The 16837-nt window shown below is 41.8% G+C and overlaps 1 protein-coding gene across 1 annotated transcript in view; it reads left to right on the forward strand.

Annotated features, from left to right (window-relative positions):
• Positions 1-8167, forward strand: part of RFT1 (RFT1 glycolipid translocator homolog) — a 57682-nt gene extending 49515 nt beyond the window's left edge. Inside the window, exon 13 of the mRNA XM_048856672.2 lies at positions 4629-8167. Coding sequence (XP_048712629.1) covers positions 4629-4673 — 45 coding nt within the window. The 3' untranslated portion in view covers positions 4674-8167. The remainder of the gene's footprint in view (positions 1-4628) is intronic.
• The last annotated feature ends 8670 nt before the right edge of the window (positions 8168-16837 follow it).

Raw genomic sequence — 16837 nt, forward strand, 5'->3', positions numbered from 1 at the left:
TGCCAGTCTCTGATAGCCGTTCGTTGTTTGGGGGAGATGTATATCCCTCAAAAATTTGCCCATTGTAGTAACCTGAAAGCCAGGGACAGCATGATAGAGATCTCCGTCTCAAGATGATTTTAAGAAGTCCATTTAACCGACCTCTCAGGGACCACAATCAACACCAGCATGCATGTTCTGTATCAAGCGCCAAGGAGGAGCTCACTCCCATTCACTGTGCACTGAGGTCCTGAAACTGTGGAACTGGTGCAGTCACCACAACACAACCATCTCGGCATGTTACCTCCTGGGGTGACAGAATAAAATGGCAGACACGCTAAGCAGACATTTGTCTGAGGAATATGAATGGGAAATACATGACAGTGTCCTCCAGTTGATTATTCCAGAAATGGAGCTATCTATCTGTAGATCTGTTTGCATCTGCAACGAGCCACAAATGCTTACTTTTCTGTTCCAGGGGAGGACTAGCATCCAAGTCACTAGGGGATGCATTCCTCATCTCATGGGACACATCACTCCTGTATGCATTCCCACCAATACCTCTAATCTCGTGAGTCATTCACAAGATACAGACCGACAAGGTCCATATCATACTAATTTGTTCCAACATGGCCCAGACAGACTTGGTTCCCTTACCTGTTGCGCCTGACAGTATGTGCTCCCCGAGCTCTTTCCTTGTAGGTGAATCTCCTCTTACAGAATGGAGGCTGAACTCTCCACCCGAATCTGGAGAAACTCCATCTCAGCATGGCTCCTATGTGGTTCCAACACGATGAATTAGCCTGTTTGGAATGAATGAAACATATTATTAAATAGCAGGCAATCCACCACTCTCAATATTTACCTCCAAAAATGGAAGAGATTCTCACTATGGTGCCAACAAAAACAAGTTAATGCTGTCACAGCACCTTTACCGACCATACTGAATTACATACTGAAACTCAAAGAATCAGGCTCATATATAAGCTCTTATATTGTATACTTAGTGGCTATTATAGCCTTTCACCACAAGGTGGAGGGAACATCAGTCTTTGCTCATCCAATCACTAGACCAGAGGTGGGCAAACTACGGCCCGTGGACCACATCCAGCCCGCGGGACCGTCCTGCCCGGCCTCTGAGCTCCTGGCCAGGGAGGCTCACCTCCGGCCTCTCCACGGCTGTCCCCTTTCCCTGTAGTTACGCCGCTGTTTGGGCAGCACAGCTTGTGCCTGCCCATCTCCCAGGCTTTCCAATAAGTCTGTCCTGCTGCTTTGAGTGGCATGGTAAGGGGGTGGGGGTTGGATAAGGGTCAGGAGGTCCCGGGGGGCAGTCAGGGGACGGGGCGGTTGGACGGGGCGGAGGTTTGGGGAGGGGGCAGGGGCGGTCAGGAGACAGGAAGCGGGGGTTTGGGGGGTCCCAGGAGGGGGGGACGGAGCGGGGGGGTTGGATAGGGGGTGGGGTCCCGGAAGGGGGCAGTCAGGGGACAAGGGGGGGGGTTGGATGGGTCAGGGTTCCTGGGATGCCTGTCGGGGGGCGGGGGTGTGCATAGGGGTTGGGGCAGTCAGGGGACAGGGAGCGGGGGGGTTGGATAGGAGTGGAATCTGGGGGGGCAGTTAGGGGATGGGGGGGGTTGGATGGGTCGGGAGTTCTGAGGGGGGAAGTGGGAGGGGGTCGATAGGGGGCGGGGGGCCAGGCTGTTTGCGGAGGCACAGCCTTCCCTACCCGGCCCTCCATGCCATTTTGCAACCCCGATGTGGCCCTCAGGCCAAAAAGTTTGCCCACCCCTGCACTAGACCCTTCCTTACTGGTGTATAAAACATGTACCTGGAAGTTCAACAATCTACACCTCCATGGGACTTGAAATTTGTACTCAAATTTCTCCCCAGAGTACCTTTTGAACCTTCAGCAACTTGTTCCTTCATTCGTATATCCATGAAAGTGGTGTTTTTGGTAGTGATTACCTCTGCTAGACAGGTCAGCGAAATGGGGGCACTGATGGCTAAGCCTCCTTACACCGTGTTCACTAAAGATAAGGTCACATTGTGGCCACACTCAAAATTTTTGCCTAAAGTTTCGACATCCTTCCATTTAAGCCAACCCATATACTGTCCCACCTTTTACAATTAAGAGACAATTAAGACAGGCTGATTAGAACACCTGCAGCCAATCAAGAAGCTGCTAGAATCAATTAAGGCAGGCTAATCAGGGCACGTGGGTTTTAAAAAGCAGCTCACTTCAGTTTGTGGTGTGCGTGTGAGGAGCTGGAAGCAAGAGGCAGTAGGAGCTGAGAGTGAGAATATAGACTGTTGGAAGACTGAGGTGTACAAGCATTATCAGACACCAGGAGGAAGGTCCTATGGTGAGGATAAAGAAGGTGTTGGGAGGAGGCCATGGGGAAGTAGCCCAGGGAGTTGTAGCTGTCACACAGCTGTTCCAGGAGGCACTCTAGACAGCTGCATTGCACAGGGCCCTGGGCTGGAACCCAGAGCAGAGGGTGGGCCCGGGTTCCCCCCCAAATCTTCCCAACTCCTGGTCAGACACAGGAGAAGTCAACCTGGACTGTGGGTTCAGAAAAATGGCCAAGCTGAGGGCTGCCGTGAAGCTCCAAGGTGAGCAAATGCGCCAATAAGTGCAAGACCGACCAAGGTAGAGCAGGTTTCAGAGTAACAGCCGTGTTAGTCTGTATTCGCAAAAAGAAAAGGCACCTTAGAGACTAAGCAATTTATTTGAGCATAAGCTTTCGTGAGCTACAGCTCACTTCATCGGATGCATACCGTGGAAAGTGTAGAAGATCAGAACTTTGTCACAGTACATACTCTGCCATTTGTTAGGCCTTATCAGATCTGAATAGTTAGGCTAGTATTAGGCTGTATGTTCCAGTGCAGCACAATGGTTTCCCAAAAATGATTGTTATTCTGTAATCACATTCATCTCTACTGCCCCTTGCATAGTAATCCTTAAGGTAAACAGGGCTCTGTAAAGGACTCTGCCATGTGTATCCTAACTTTTGCCTTTGGTTTTTGAGAACCACAACCCTTATTCAACTTGTTAAATGGACAGAAGACTTCAGTGGCTTTTTTTGTTTTGTTTTTGTTTTTTGGCAGCAATTCTCTAGGGTAGGGCTTAGAGACCTTGGTGTTTGCCTCCAGAGACAAAACCAGAGTGAAATTTACCTCTTCAGAAATCAATAGTGTTTGAATAATAAATACATTAATTATTTCTGCTTTGTTGGTATATCACGAGGAGCAGCTATTGCACAGAAGCACTATCTTTTGGAATCTTTGAGAATAAGTATATGGATACGCATGACAGACAATTCTGGATCTCTAGCTGGAGAGCTGAAAAGTTTAACACAAAGTGGCTTAATGTGCAGTGACAGATTGCAGTATTTATAACAATACTATAATGGCAGGCTTCTAAAATTCACACAAAGATATTCTAAGGAGAGTTGGTTACCATATTTGTTACCATTTCAAATGCAGAAATAATAGCAAGTTATGAATAAAATGTAAGAAGCTTGCCAACTTAACTCAAGTATTGTAAATTTCACACAAACAATAACTTCTAAAGAATTTAAGTAACCACAAAAGCATTCATTCCTTAAATGAAATATAAAATGCCATGGTCTGACTTTCTCTCTCCCCCTTTCAGATTAGTCAAAGTTCCTTTATTTCATTAGTTTACTCCATAAACCAATTACATAACTGTTACCACAATAGAACTAGAATAGTGAATTACATTTACTGAAAATAACTGCAATTAATTTCAAATGATCTTCATGCAGTCATCTCCTACATATAATAGAATTATTCAAATGTCTCTGAACATTTTACATGCAGTACTGGAGTGAGTTAGATCAATCAAAAATTAATTGCTTCCAAGGCATCAGTGCAGTCTTCTGGGATCAGCTGAATCCCAATATGTCACAATAAAGTCATAATAATTGATGTAGCATAGAATCATGCATTTGCCACTCACTTATAATAGAAGTTTGATTAGCCAAGCAGACTGGGTAGAAAAATGAAAAGAAAAAAGAAATGAAAATAAGTTAAATACCAGATAGTAGCCATTAATATTGATTTGATTCTGTGCTAACACAGTTCATCATCTTGACACTTTCCTTATGCTTAAAATAGCTGCCCTTGTTTTGCACAATTGCTTTTTCAGTGTACTTTGTATATTGACAGTGAACTCTGGCATTCAATTTGTCAGCCCAAAATATTTCTTTTGAACTTTGCTGTAATGGCTTGGACACTTATGTACTGTTCAGTGTCTGTGAGAATTTCCTTTTTGTTAATGGCTTGAATGTTACATGATGCATTTTGTTATACTGGGTACAAAACAGGACTAGGGTACTGAAAGACTAAATGTTGTTTTTTCCCTCCATTTAAAAGCATTTTCACCTAATTTTTCCGGGTCTTTGTTCGAAGTTATAAGCCATAGCTACTGTAGTATTATAACTATTTGAACATTAATTGTACTGGTATAATACTTCTGATTCTTTTGGCTTTGTATTTGTGTATTAGTGGATGTAAAGTAATTATTTAGATTCAGATTTGATTTCAAAGGGTGAATTTATTTTCATTGATTCTGTGAATGGTACTAAGTCTTCTTTCCTTAGGATTCTTTTTTTTTTTTTTTTTTTTAGATATACACCAGAGAGAGAAAAAATTGCTTAAGAAAAGTCCTGTAGATTCAGAAGAAGACATGGGATGCTTTGCCTGTTTAATACCCTTTTGTAATGCTGCAGCAAAGATAACTGAAGTTCATATTGTCTCTTATTCTTTCTTGTTTCCGTACCTGATCTATTCTCTCTTGTTACATTCACTTGCTGCACAATTAACACCTTGTTCAACTGTACCCTTGCAACAGCTTTTGCCTCACTGTATCCATTTTCCCTGTTACTTCTTTGCTTATTTTGCACGAAAGTTGGCGTAATTTCTTTGTTGTGACAGTTGCTGAAATTATCAGTGAATGGTCTGGGCTTACATTTGAGCCGTTACTAGAGGAATGACAAGTAGAGGCAGTCATCTATGAAGAAGCAACAAGAGGATGGGTTTTTAAAATGATCACTTTGGGGAATTATGGGTGGAACATCTGCAGCTAAGTATGGAAGAAGGTATAGAGACTTAAAGCCCTCATATTCATCAAGATAGCACATGGAGACTAGACAGTGGAATGTGATGGGTTGAAGGAATAAAAAGATGACTTCATATTTTGTCCAAAAATGGCTTGATAGGACTCTGCAGGAGCACTTGTATGGCAGAGTATTCACTGGACTCAATAGGAATCACAGGTGACTTATGTAGCTTTTACTGGGAAGGACCAAGGAAACGAGTACATTTTATACCTGTTTTCAAGTTATATCTGTGACGCTTTAAATGTTTATTTTTTCCCAGCGAGCCTCCAGTGGGTCAGTGGTGTGGGTCAGATAAGCACCCACAACATTGGAATGTTCAAGATGAGCATCAAAACTTTTAGCCCATTTCTTCTGAGCAACGCTCCCTCACAGAATCTCCAAGCAGGCTTCAGCTGCAGTGGATAGCTGCGTCTGTGTGACACAAACTCAAGGAATCACAATGCTACAGGCCATAGGATAATGCTGTACCACTATTGCTGGGTGACCGATCCCTTTCTAGGTATCTTAGAACAGTAGGGTTATCCCTGCCACTCTGTTCACCACACATGCTGAGTAGGACCAGAATTTTAAAGACCATTCACCCTCATGGCCCCTTCTGTGACCAGCAATGGCTTAAGGAAGAGACCAGAAAGCTTTTACCCCTTCTGAGAGGACACCATTTCTTATATGCTTAAGCAAATCTTGTATAAGGATACTGTCCTCTACATTTCTTTTGCAATGTGTTTGCCATTTCCTACTATTATGAAATGACTTAGCATGCCATTTGTTACTTTTAATATCCTGTGTTCACATTGTTAAGTCTCCCTCTTTAATGGTTTATACTGCATGTGATTAATCTCAATTTCAAATGGGGGACAGATGCATTTAAAACCGGATGTGACTTGAATTGGTGCATTTCCTTACTCAAATTAGTTATGAATCCTTGAAAAGCCAAAGCCTACTTTAGCATCTCTGAAGTGCAGAAACTTTTTTTTCTTTTTGAGATCCCCAATGAAGGTAGAAGTGTGATAAGGATAACTTCTGAAAGGAAGAGGCTAGTACGGGAGAGAGCATCCCCCTGCACTATTTGAACTTTCAACAATACGCACACTCTGAGACTTTAGGCCTCAAGTTATGACTTTTTTGTTCTGTAGAAAAATGATTGGCTTGCATGCTACTGAGTTTCCTAGTTAGGATGGGAACAATCCAGATGTATTATTGTCATTAGGTTCATGTATGCCACTTTTTGTTTTAAAGCTGAATATTATTAAAGCAGTACAGACTGCTGATAGGCATGACAAGACTATCTGGCAGGTCAATCTCTAATATGTAGAACACAACACAATTAGAGAAAGTAATGGACGGTTACTTCCTCAGAGACACATAGGAAGTCTGTGGTGGAGCTGTGTGTTCTGAGTCCCAGTACAGTGCCTCTTGAATACAGTGGTGAGGCTGCATCTAGATTTCTGCTTTCAGTTTTGGGCACCTCTTTACCAGAAAGTTGACAAAATGGGGGAATTTGGAGAAGAGCAGCTAAAATTAATTATGGGATTAGGGAAAATTGACTTGAAAGATTAAAAGAAACTATAAGCTTCTCAGGGCTAGGATTGTCTGTTTGTCGCATAATGAGCAAACTGGCACTTATAATAAATTATCATTAATACAAAAATGCCTGATTAAATAATTTTGGAACATATCTCAGTATCTTTATTTTTTTTTTCTTTGCTTGGAGCTTTCACCAGAATATATTTGGCCAGTGTTTTTTATATATTTCATTGTGTGGAGTAAGTCTTATTAGTTACATAATCTTCAGACCATCTTTCCCATTTGTAATCCCATAATAGCTTATGACATCTATCACAACTGCTTATTAGAAAAACAACAGCTACATTTTTTTTTATTTTTATTTTTTTAGTGGCTTTAAGTGATGTGTCTAGTTCTCTTTGAAACAGTTAGTCATGTGGCTACTTTTCTCTTCATTTCCCCAGCCCAGCTGTTGTTTCCCTCTTCCTTCTTTATATCCCTGCCCCTCATTCTTCCACACATCTCTTTTAGCCTGTCCCCCTTCTCTATTGCTGTATATAGTTGCCTGCCACTTGATTCCCTTGTCCCCCGCATGTTTTGCATTGCTTTTTAGTTCTCTTCTTCCCTTGTTGCTAAGGAGTTACTGCCTACCTGTAACCTGCCTGTGAAATAACTATTTATTTAATGTTTGATTTCTGTATAACTATGATGGGTTCAATAACTTGTTTATTGATTACTGTGTTCACTTTAGTGTGAAGACCTATGTGTTCTTTGTTGATTTCATATATGTGGTATGGTTCAGTGATTTACCTGTGTTGTGTGACCACTGATTTTTTTTAATGTACATTCTGCTACTCAGTTTATCAGGAAAATCTTTTGAAACCTTATTTGATATTTATTTATTTTATTGATTGAGGTGGTCTGATCTGTAGCTGTAAAATCCAAAGAGTGTCTCACCAAAAAAACCTTGTTCTGAGTCAACAAATTTCACTATATATACAAACGTACAGGCCTAAATTTGGACCTTCTGTTTACCTTGTAGACCTAAAGTTACCACTGGAGCCTAACATACTTTCTTTGGGTACCCTAGTCTCCTGTTTTCTAATGGAAGTTTAAGGTGCACAAGGAAGGCACAAACAAGCACTGTAATCCTGATCAGTGTGGATAACATCCCTGTTTCTACTTCTACTGCAGTCAATGAGAGTCTTGTCCCTGGGTTTCCTGGTGCATAATTAAGGATGTCTGAAATTTTGAGACCTGGATTAATGAAAATGGAACTTTAATTGAAATCTAAAACATTCAACTTTTTTTATCATCCTATAAATGAAACACTTTTATTTTTACACATTTTGATAAACAAAAATGTTTTTGACTTTTGTAACTAAAAAGCTTCTGTGCTGAACAAACAATGAAGAAAACAATGAAAGATATCCATATAAACTGTTTATTTGCTATGGAGGATCATAAATTGTATTAATATGCCAATGTGAAATACAATAAAACGTACTGTTAACCATATTAAAATATTTCATATGACTGTGAAAGGAGGTATTTTTCTTTATTTATTTGCCCTTGGAGTTTTTATAATTTTACTGACCTTTATTAAGGGCCGATTTCAGCCATGTATTGATCTTTAAACAGTGATGGAATTCAAGATGTTTGTCTCTTTGTGAAGTCCTCCATGATTCTGAGTCTGTCATCTCATTGTCATATCAAAAATCTTAGACTTGACCTGGATGCTGTTTTTAAGAAACAGTAATAGTGTTAGAAGGCATGTGTGCTGCTAAACAAAAGGGGATAGAGGGGCAAGAAATAACCAAGTATAGCTAAATAGCAAGGCGGGGTATTCAAGCCACATGGAGATCCTTCAGAATTTGGAAACTTAAACCTAGTGAAGCCAGTGATAAAGTGAAATTCAAAGAGCCAGTAGTTATACATATAAAACAAAAATGATTTGTTTAAGTATAACAGAAGCAGGAAGCCCACGAAAGAATCAGAGGGTCTGCTCCATCACTGTTTAAAGATCAATACATGGCTGAATTCTCTGCATCACTCTTTGCCACAGTGGATTTTGGGGAGATTCTACCCTGGACATGTATATTTCTGGCAATAAGATGATATACTATCAGGAACTGAGGTGTCATAAGATGATTTGATGTAACAAACTCATAATTAAAAATACAAAAAGTCCCCGGGCCCGGATGGTATACACATAAGAGTTCTGATAGAAGTTGAGAATGAAGTGACTGCATATTTTTGCTAGTATCTCAATCTTTCAAAAACTGTTATTATACCTGAGGATTGAAGGATACCAATGTTAGCTTTTATTTTAGAAAGCTCTAGGAGCGATCTAGCGAATTACTGATCATAAGCTTTACATTTGTACCTGGTAGATAATAAAATACCTAGAAGATAGTTATAAGACTTTCTCTAAAGGAGCAAAAGAAAATTGTCTCTCACTAATCTATTAGAATTTTTTTGAAAATGTCAGCGTAGTAGGTAAAGGAAAATGGTTGACATTCTTATCAAGATACAGATTCTCTTACTAACCAGCATTTTGACCTATTGACATCTCTTTTCAGGCATTGGAAATTCTTTTCTTTCTGATTGCATGCATTTCTTTTAACTGATGTGACTGCAGTAGTTCTCAATATTGTACAAAGACACCAAATCAGAAACAAGAAAAATGCAGAAAGATTGAAATGATGGGGTTTGTGCCAGGGAAATGGGTCAGTTTCTGTGCTGTGAATAAAACCTAAGACTTTAGTTTCACGATTAGGAAGTTCTGAGGGCAGTATGAACAATAGATTTGGGTAAGGATCTACACCAAAATTTAGTGTTTAATTTAAAATTATAAAGAGGGACAAAATCCAAATGATTTAATCTGAGCCCATTTGAATTTGTGGAATGGGACTAGAATTTGAATCTTCAGATCTGAATCCATGGCTTTGGCTTCAGGACAAACCAAACCAAGACAAGCAGGCATCTGTTTACTCAGTGTGGTTCAGATGTGACTCTTGTTTCCAGAAAACACATCATCTTGCAAGATTTTTACAAACTGCACTAGTGAACACTAGTACATGGTGAAATGTTCCATTAGAATTGTCAAAGTGATATGAAATGCATTTAGTTTGGAGCTCTTTTATTTTGCACTTATTTGCTAAATCCCAAATTTAAATCCTTGGCAGGGGGTCTGCCACTCCTAACTATGGATGAGTCAATTTATTTTGTAATTGTTTTTTGTCTCAGGGAAAAGACTGGAGTGGACAGTAACAAGTGCGGTAAAGACTAATATTATCTGTTACTTTTATTTGTAAATTAGTGATGTGCCTCATGTCTCTCAATGAGAACACATTTCTGTGCCCTGGTCATGAATGACGGCTGCCTGACTCAGCAGTGATCAATCTGCTGCTCTGTACTTTATAGCTCCTATTGTTCACTATAATTAGAGCAAATTAAGTTATTTTTAAGTAGTTATGCAATGAATTTTGCCATTTTTGAATAGATTATTCATGAAAAAATTATTTCACTAGCTCTGACTATATTAATGCAGATAGGCTCAAATCCTGCACACCTAATTTTATTTTCTGAGTATGACAAATAAGGTGTTCAGTGCTAAGCTTGCAAATAGTAGGACTTAGTACTGTCATTGCTTCTTTTGTATATTAAGCAGGCTTGGTTTCCAACAACTGGTAGACAGAATAGGAAAATACAATAGAACTGCTATCCTTCCTTTTGCCAAAAGGTAGAGCTAGTGATCCGTAAGATAGTCTTGTGTTGCTAACTGGTTTTCTAGGCAAATTGGACGAGTATAATATAGGCAGGGGCTTTCTGTTGGCTTACACTTTAAGTCAGGGGTCCGCAACGGGGGGCAGTTATGTGTGCCCGCAGGCTTTCTCGGCCGCGTTTTGACGGCGAGGTGTATGGCGCCCTGCACAGTCTTGTGGGAATAGGAATGTGCTATTCCCACAGAAAGGTTGGGGACCACTGCTTTAAGTGCTTGATATTTTTCATATGTCTCTGATATAATGAGACAGGCCATCTTAATGAAGTGGCCAAACTTGTTAGTTACAAATGGGTTAAATAGGAATCTATTGCTTTCTTTTATTTAAATTATTTTGTGTGTCTGTGTGTAAAAGGGGTGGGGGTTTTGGGGGCTGAGGGGATTTCCCTATAGAAAAAACACATGTTGCTGGAGGAATAAACTGTCTCTTGTGCTACTACAGCATTTTGGACCACTCCTATAGCATGTTGTTCTTTGACAAGGAAAACGATTCATTTGCTGTAAGTACAGTGGGACAGACATTGACTATCTCTGAAAAGTTTTACATTTCCTTCATTTATTTCTAGACCTGTCAGATTTTGGCAAACAAGTATCCTCACATGAAAGATGTGGGCTTCCCTCCTCTCGTGACTTGTTAGGATCTTGTTTGTCTTACTTAGTGCCTTTAGCACTCTCAGTTGTGTCAAAATGGGACTGCTGACAGTATTACTTTAAACCTTTTCAGTCAGCTGCTCTCAATTTGAGGCAGTGGGCTATGAATGATAGGAAGGCAAAGCAAGATTAGTTTAATGGGGGGAAGCACTCGGGAGAGGCTGGGTATTTTATATTTTTTCATGCAAACAAACTAGGCTGGCACATGCTTTGTACTATTTCAGAGTAACAGCCGTGTTAGTCTGTATTCGCAAAAAGAAAAGGAGTACTTGTGGCACCTTAGAGACTAACCAATTTATTTGAGCATGAGCTTTCGTGAGCTACAGCTCACTTCATCGGATGCATACTGTGGAAAGTGTAGAAGATCTTTTTATACACACAAAGCATGAAAAAATACCTCCCCCCCACCCCACTCGCTTGCTGGTAATAGCTTATCTAAAGTGATCACTCTCCTTACAGTGTCTGTGATGATCAAGTTGGGCCATTTCCCGCACAAATCCAGGTTTTCTCACCCCCCCCCAACCCACTCTCCTGCTGGTAATAGCTTATCTAAAGTGACCACTCTCCTTACAATGTGTATGATTGGAAATGGCCCACCTTGATCATCATACACATTGTAAGGAGAGTGGTCACTTTAGATAAGCTATTACCAGCAGGCGAGTGGGGTGGGGGGAGGTATTTTTTCATGCTTTGTGTGTATAAAAAGATCTTCTACACTTTCCACAGTATGCATCCGATGAAGTGAGCTGTAGCTCACGAAAGCTTATGCTCAAATAAATTGGTTAGTCTCTAAGGTGCCACAAGTACTCCCTTTCTTTTTGCTTTGTACTATGTGTAAGATAGGCCCAAAGATCTCTTTCTGCTCTGCAGTGCTACTTCTGTATTTCAGAGGAGCAAGATGGTGGGACTACAGTCTTGGTGAGTAATTTACAATAGTGTTTTAAATATGCACTGTATAAAACCCTACCTTCCCAATATTGTGGACAACAAATTGGGTGAACAGATGATGGAGAATGACAGACTGATACATGCAGAGAGTTTTATGCAGTATAGTTGCAGGTGTGTCAGTCCCAGGATATTAGAGAGACTAGGTGGGTGAGGTAATATCTTTGAAGTTGGTCCAATAAAAGATATTGCATGTAAAGAGTGGCAAATCTATAAATGTTAGCTGCTTCTGTTGTATTGTAAGACTTTTATTTAACTTTTGTACACCCTTTTATATCAGATTTAAGATGTAGCTTCATGATTACTTATAGCTAGATGGCTGGAATTGGGTGAAGCACTAAATGGGTTCACGTATTAGACATCCATGTACAGCGGATGTGGAAAATTTGTATTTAGTTTGATATTAAAGGTAACCAATTTCTCCAAGAGATTACAGTATCACATTTGCATATGACTTACCCCTTTCCAAAAAAGCTTTTTTAGTGTTGTTGTCATTACATTTTTCTGCATGGAATATAGGATATTTTGGCTTTGTCACGTATCCTATGCAAGATATAACTGGTTGGATGAATCAACTTAAACAATAATAGATTCAAATGCTTGACTTGTGTGTGCCAAGATGGAAGGAAGAAAAAAGGGATGAAAGGAGAGAAAACAGTAGAATGAATGGTGTAATTTGATGTATATGTTACTTTTAAAATCGGATTTTCATTTGGATATCTGTTTGAATGGTCATTGAGCAGTCTTTGAGATGGTTCTGTTAACACATAGATTAGCAAAATCTTTGGATTAGTTAGAAAAACATGGTGCTGACTGGTTTTAAACAGACAAACAAAAACACCCCAGTCTAACAATCTTGGAGGGGGGGAGAATAGATTTAAATTAAAGTTTTAAAGAAAGAGACAACTGAAAAACTGACCCATGAAGTTAAACGTTTTATGTGACATCCCAAAATTGTCTGGGATGATTGCAAAGCCCCAGAACCCATGAAGTAGCATATAGCTAATTCCAATTCCCCCCCCCTTTTTTTTTCCTTTCATATTTTTGGGTTTTGGAGGAATGTAGAGCATGGGAAATGTTTGCTGGAATGGAGATCATTAGTATAGTATATTTGACATAGAGGTCATAACCATTGCAAATCTAGAAAAAAAATTACTTTTCCAGTGATGTATAGCATGACATTCAATTCTTGGTAGTCCAGAGGTAGTTGACAGCTGCCTGTCTAAATTTTCTGCCTGTCTAAATTTAATCAGCAGATTAGTGTGTATATACAGTTGTGATAGTTACCACAGTAGGATAAATGCTGTATAAAATCGCATTCTGTTTTAGTTCTGCTCTGTCCTTTGCCTGACTAACTTGCCTCAAGCAGAGGGATCACTTCAGAAAAATTCAGGGGGAGGGGAAGTGGTGTCAGCATTAAAGAACATTGTCTTTTTCATCAAATACCATCATGTATGAGAAAAATTAGGAAAGCAATAATTGCCTAGTGACCATGTCCAAAGTCTTGGAGAGGCAAAACAAGGGGGGGGGCGAGAGGGGGAGATGACAACTTGTCCTCCTTGCCCTATAGCAAATGATGCATTTTGTGTCTAGAAGAGCAAAATCGAAGACATGGATGTGCCTGTTGCAGTACTTAGTATAATACTGGGCTGTTTTAGAAGCACTGGTTGGGCTGGCTATCTGAGGGATGTATTTTGGTCTCTCTAACATAATAGTAGTAGTGTCACTTAGTTACTATAAGCAGCATACAAGCAATCTCATTTCAGTGTGTGGATGGAATGGGCAGTATAACGCCTAACTTTCTTCACATAAAGAAAAGGAGGACTTGTGGCACCTTAGAGACTAACCAATTTATTTGAGCATAAGCTTTCGTGAGCTACAGCTCACTTCATCGGATGCATACTGTGGAAAGTGTAGAAGATCTTTTTATACACACAAAGCATGAAAAAATACCTCCCCACCCACCCCACTCTCCTGCTGGTAAGAGCTTATCTAAAGTGATCACTCTCCTTACAATGTGTATGATGATCAAGTTGGGCCATTTCCAGCACAAATGGTGCCACAAGTACTCCTTTTCTTTTTGCGAATACAGACTAACACAGCTGTTACTCTGAAACATTTCTTCACATACATTGAGATGAAGATTTAACTCCTTGTACTTCATCAACTTCCAATTTCTGCCTAAGTGGGTATATTTGGAAATTGACCTGAAGCTTTGTCAAGACATTGTAGAAGTGATGTGATTGAAGAGACTATCTTAGCAAAATATATGTATGTAAGCAGTGCTACGGGAGTCACCCCATATCTCTTGATGTTTGGGCGAGAACCAAGATTACCCATAGACTTGTGCTTTGGTGTATCAGAGGATGGAGATAGCTATGAAACTCATCAGCAATATGTATCCCGACTAAGAGAAAAGCTGCGGGATGCTTATCATTTAGCTACCGCTGCGGCTCGGAAGAACGCAGACCGCAACAAACATCGATATGATGCTAGAGTGCGTTCGCAGGAGCTCCAGCCGGGGGACAGAGTCCTGCTGCGAAATTTGGGTATTGCTGGCAAACACAAGATAGCTGACAGATGGAAGGCAATACCTTACCTGGTGATGGAAAAGCTGGGAGATCTGCCGGTCTACAAGATCAAACCTGAAGACGGTCCAGGGCAAATAAAGACGGTGCATAGAAACCTTTTGCTCCCTGTGGGGGAATTGGTAAGCACCCCTTGTGAGATGGGCCTCGGCAGGGCCGCCGGGCAGAACAGAGGTGCTAGACCAAAGCCGCCATCCAACACAGACAGTGGGCCCCCTGCAGCTAACTTACCCCTATTCTGCGCATCTGAGAGTGAGTCTGAGGAGGAAGACACAACCCTGGTGTATCCTGGGATGGAGACAAGATTTCAGTCTCGATCAGCTGAACCAAACGAGAGTTTTCCCTCTTCCACCCTAAACCCAATGGCGGAACTATTTAGGCCCCTTTCTGATACCCCGGTGCTGCTGATGAGACCCCCCTGTGATGACACACACAGGTTATTGGACAATGGGGACAGACAGGTAGAGGATGTCCTGGGCACCTTGGACCCTCCAGCGTTAGAACTAGGAGTGCAGGGGCCTATGCCAGTAGCCGAGGGACCCTCCAGGGAAGCCTCTCCATCCGTCACTCAAGAGGATGTTCCCCCTACCTCGGCAACAGAGATTCTCAATAGACGAGACAGGGTGATAAGACCAGTGAAACGGTTAACTTATGATGCACCTGGGGTGACTAGTGAGGAGCCAATACATTTAGCACACAGGCTTGTGGAAGCTAAAGTGGGCTTCCTGAGGCCCTTTGGAGGAAACCAATGAGTTGGTATAAAGGGAGTGTGATTTGTCGGGACGACAAAGTCTCGGCTGGTGGGAGGATGTAAGCAGTGTCAGGATGAGCTCCACCCTGACATCTGGTGGTGAGATGTGGCAAGTTGTGGAAAAGAACTTCAGGGGCCGATCTCATTTGCATAGGCACACCCACCCCGCCTAGAATGAGACCATAGCTGCCCAAATGGTCACTTTGGCTGCTGTGGGATCCCCAGTGTCTCTGTTATTGGGGCAGGAAGAATAAATTGTTATTACCCTGATTATGGGAACTGTGCTTGGAACTGTACGTGGCCTTTTGTTATGATGGAGGGATTCACCATCAACTAAGTAGCACTCGCTAGGCAAGGGTCATGGGTTCCAAAACTGTGTGAATGGAGAGAGGCTGGGGACAAGTACTAATACTTGGTGGCATGGGCCCCTTGGTGAGGGCCTTACATGCTAATTGCACTTCCTCCTCTCTCCACTGTGGAATATCAGAGCTAATTTTGATTTCATTAGAAGTCTAGTTATAGGCTGCTGAGCTCATTTTGGGCTGACAGTGCACCAGCACTGGGGCTCCCCTACTACAAGCTGAATTCACCTAAGAGCTGAAATCACTGAGTGTTGTGTTAAGTAGTGGGGGAGCCGGAAGATATATTGTGGAGCAGTTGGCGGGCCGGCTGGAGTGCCTTGCGGACCGGCTGGTGGAGCAGTTTGTGGATGGCAGGAGCTGCTTGTGGGCCGTGGAGCTGAGCGAAGGAGTTCGTGGGGCGGCTGGCGGAGTGGAGCGCAGCCGAGCGAAGGAGTTCGTGGGGCGGCTGGCGGAGCGGAGCGCAGCCGAGCGAAGGAGTTCGTGGGGCGGCTGGCGGAGCGGAGCGCAGCCGAGCGAAAGAGTTCGTGGGGCGGTCAGCTTCAGATCATGTAAGGTGCCTCTTACTCCCGTCCCATTTCCACCCAGGTTGGGAGGAAAAGCTCCGCAGATAAACTTTCAAACTCTGAGGCGGCCCTGACCAGGGACAGAGACTTTTGGGGCATTGGACTTTTGGGACTTTGAGTGATTTGGGGTTGCTGGACTCAAGAACCAAAGGGAAAAGGGCATGCCCCAATTTGCTTGGGGTGGGTTTTTGCTCATGGGTTTTGTTATGAATCCTGTTGGTGGTGTTTCCCAAACATAATGCCACATTGTTTCTCTCTGTTATTAAAAGGCTTTTGCTACACTCAGACTATGTGCTTGCGAGAGGGGAAGTATTGCCTCTTGGAGGCGCCCAGCGGGGGTGGTATATATTTGTCCCAGGTCACTGGGTGGGGGCTCGAGCCGGTTTGCATTGTGTTATTGGAATGGATCCCCTAGATATTGAACCCGGCCCTTGTTGCTGCCAACTCTGACGGGCAGAAGGGTTACATGTATTTATATTGCATTTGTTTTCTCCCAAAGCATTTCACACCCTGTGGCTATATAAATGTGCTTCAGATACAAAACTAGGATCTGGGTGTTCAGAACTGGAG

Source organism: Caretta caretta, chromosome 7, assembly GCF_965140235.1.
Source record: "Caretta caretta isolate rCarCar2 chromosome 7, rCarCar1.hap1, whole genome shotgun sequence".
Taxonomy (NCBI): Eukaryota; Metazoa; Chordata; order Testudines; family Cheloniidae; genus Caretta; species Caretta caretta.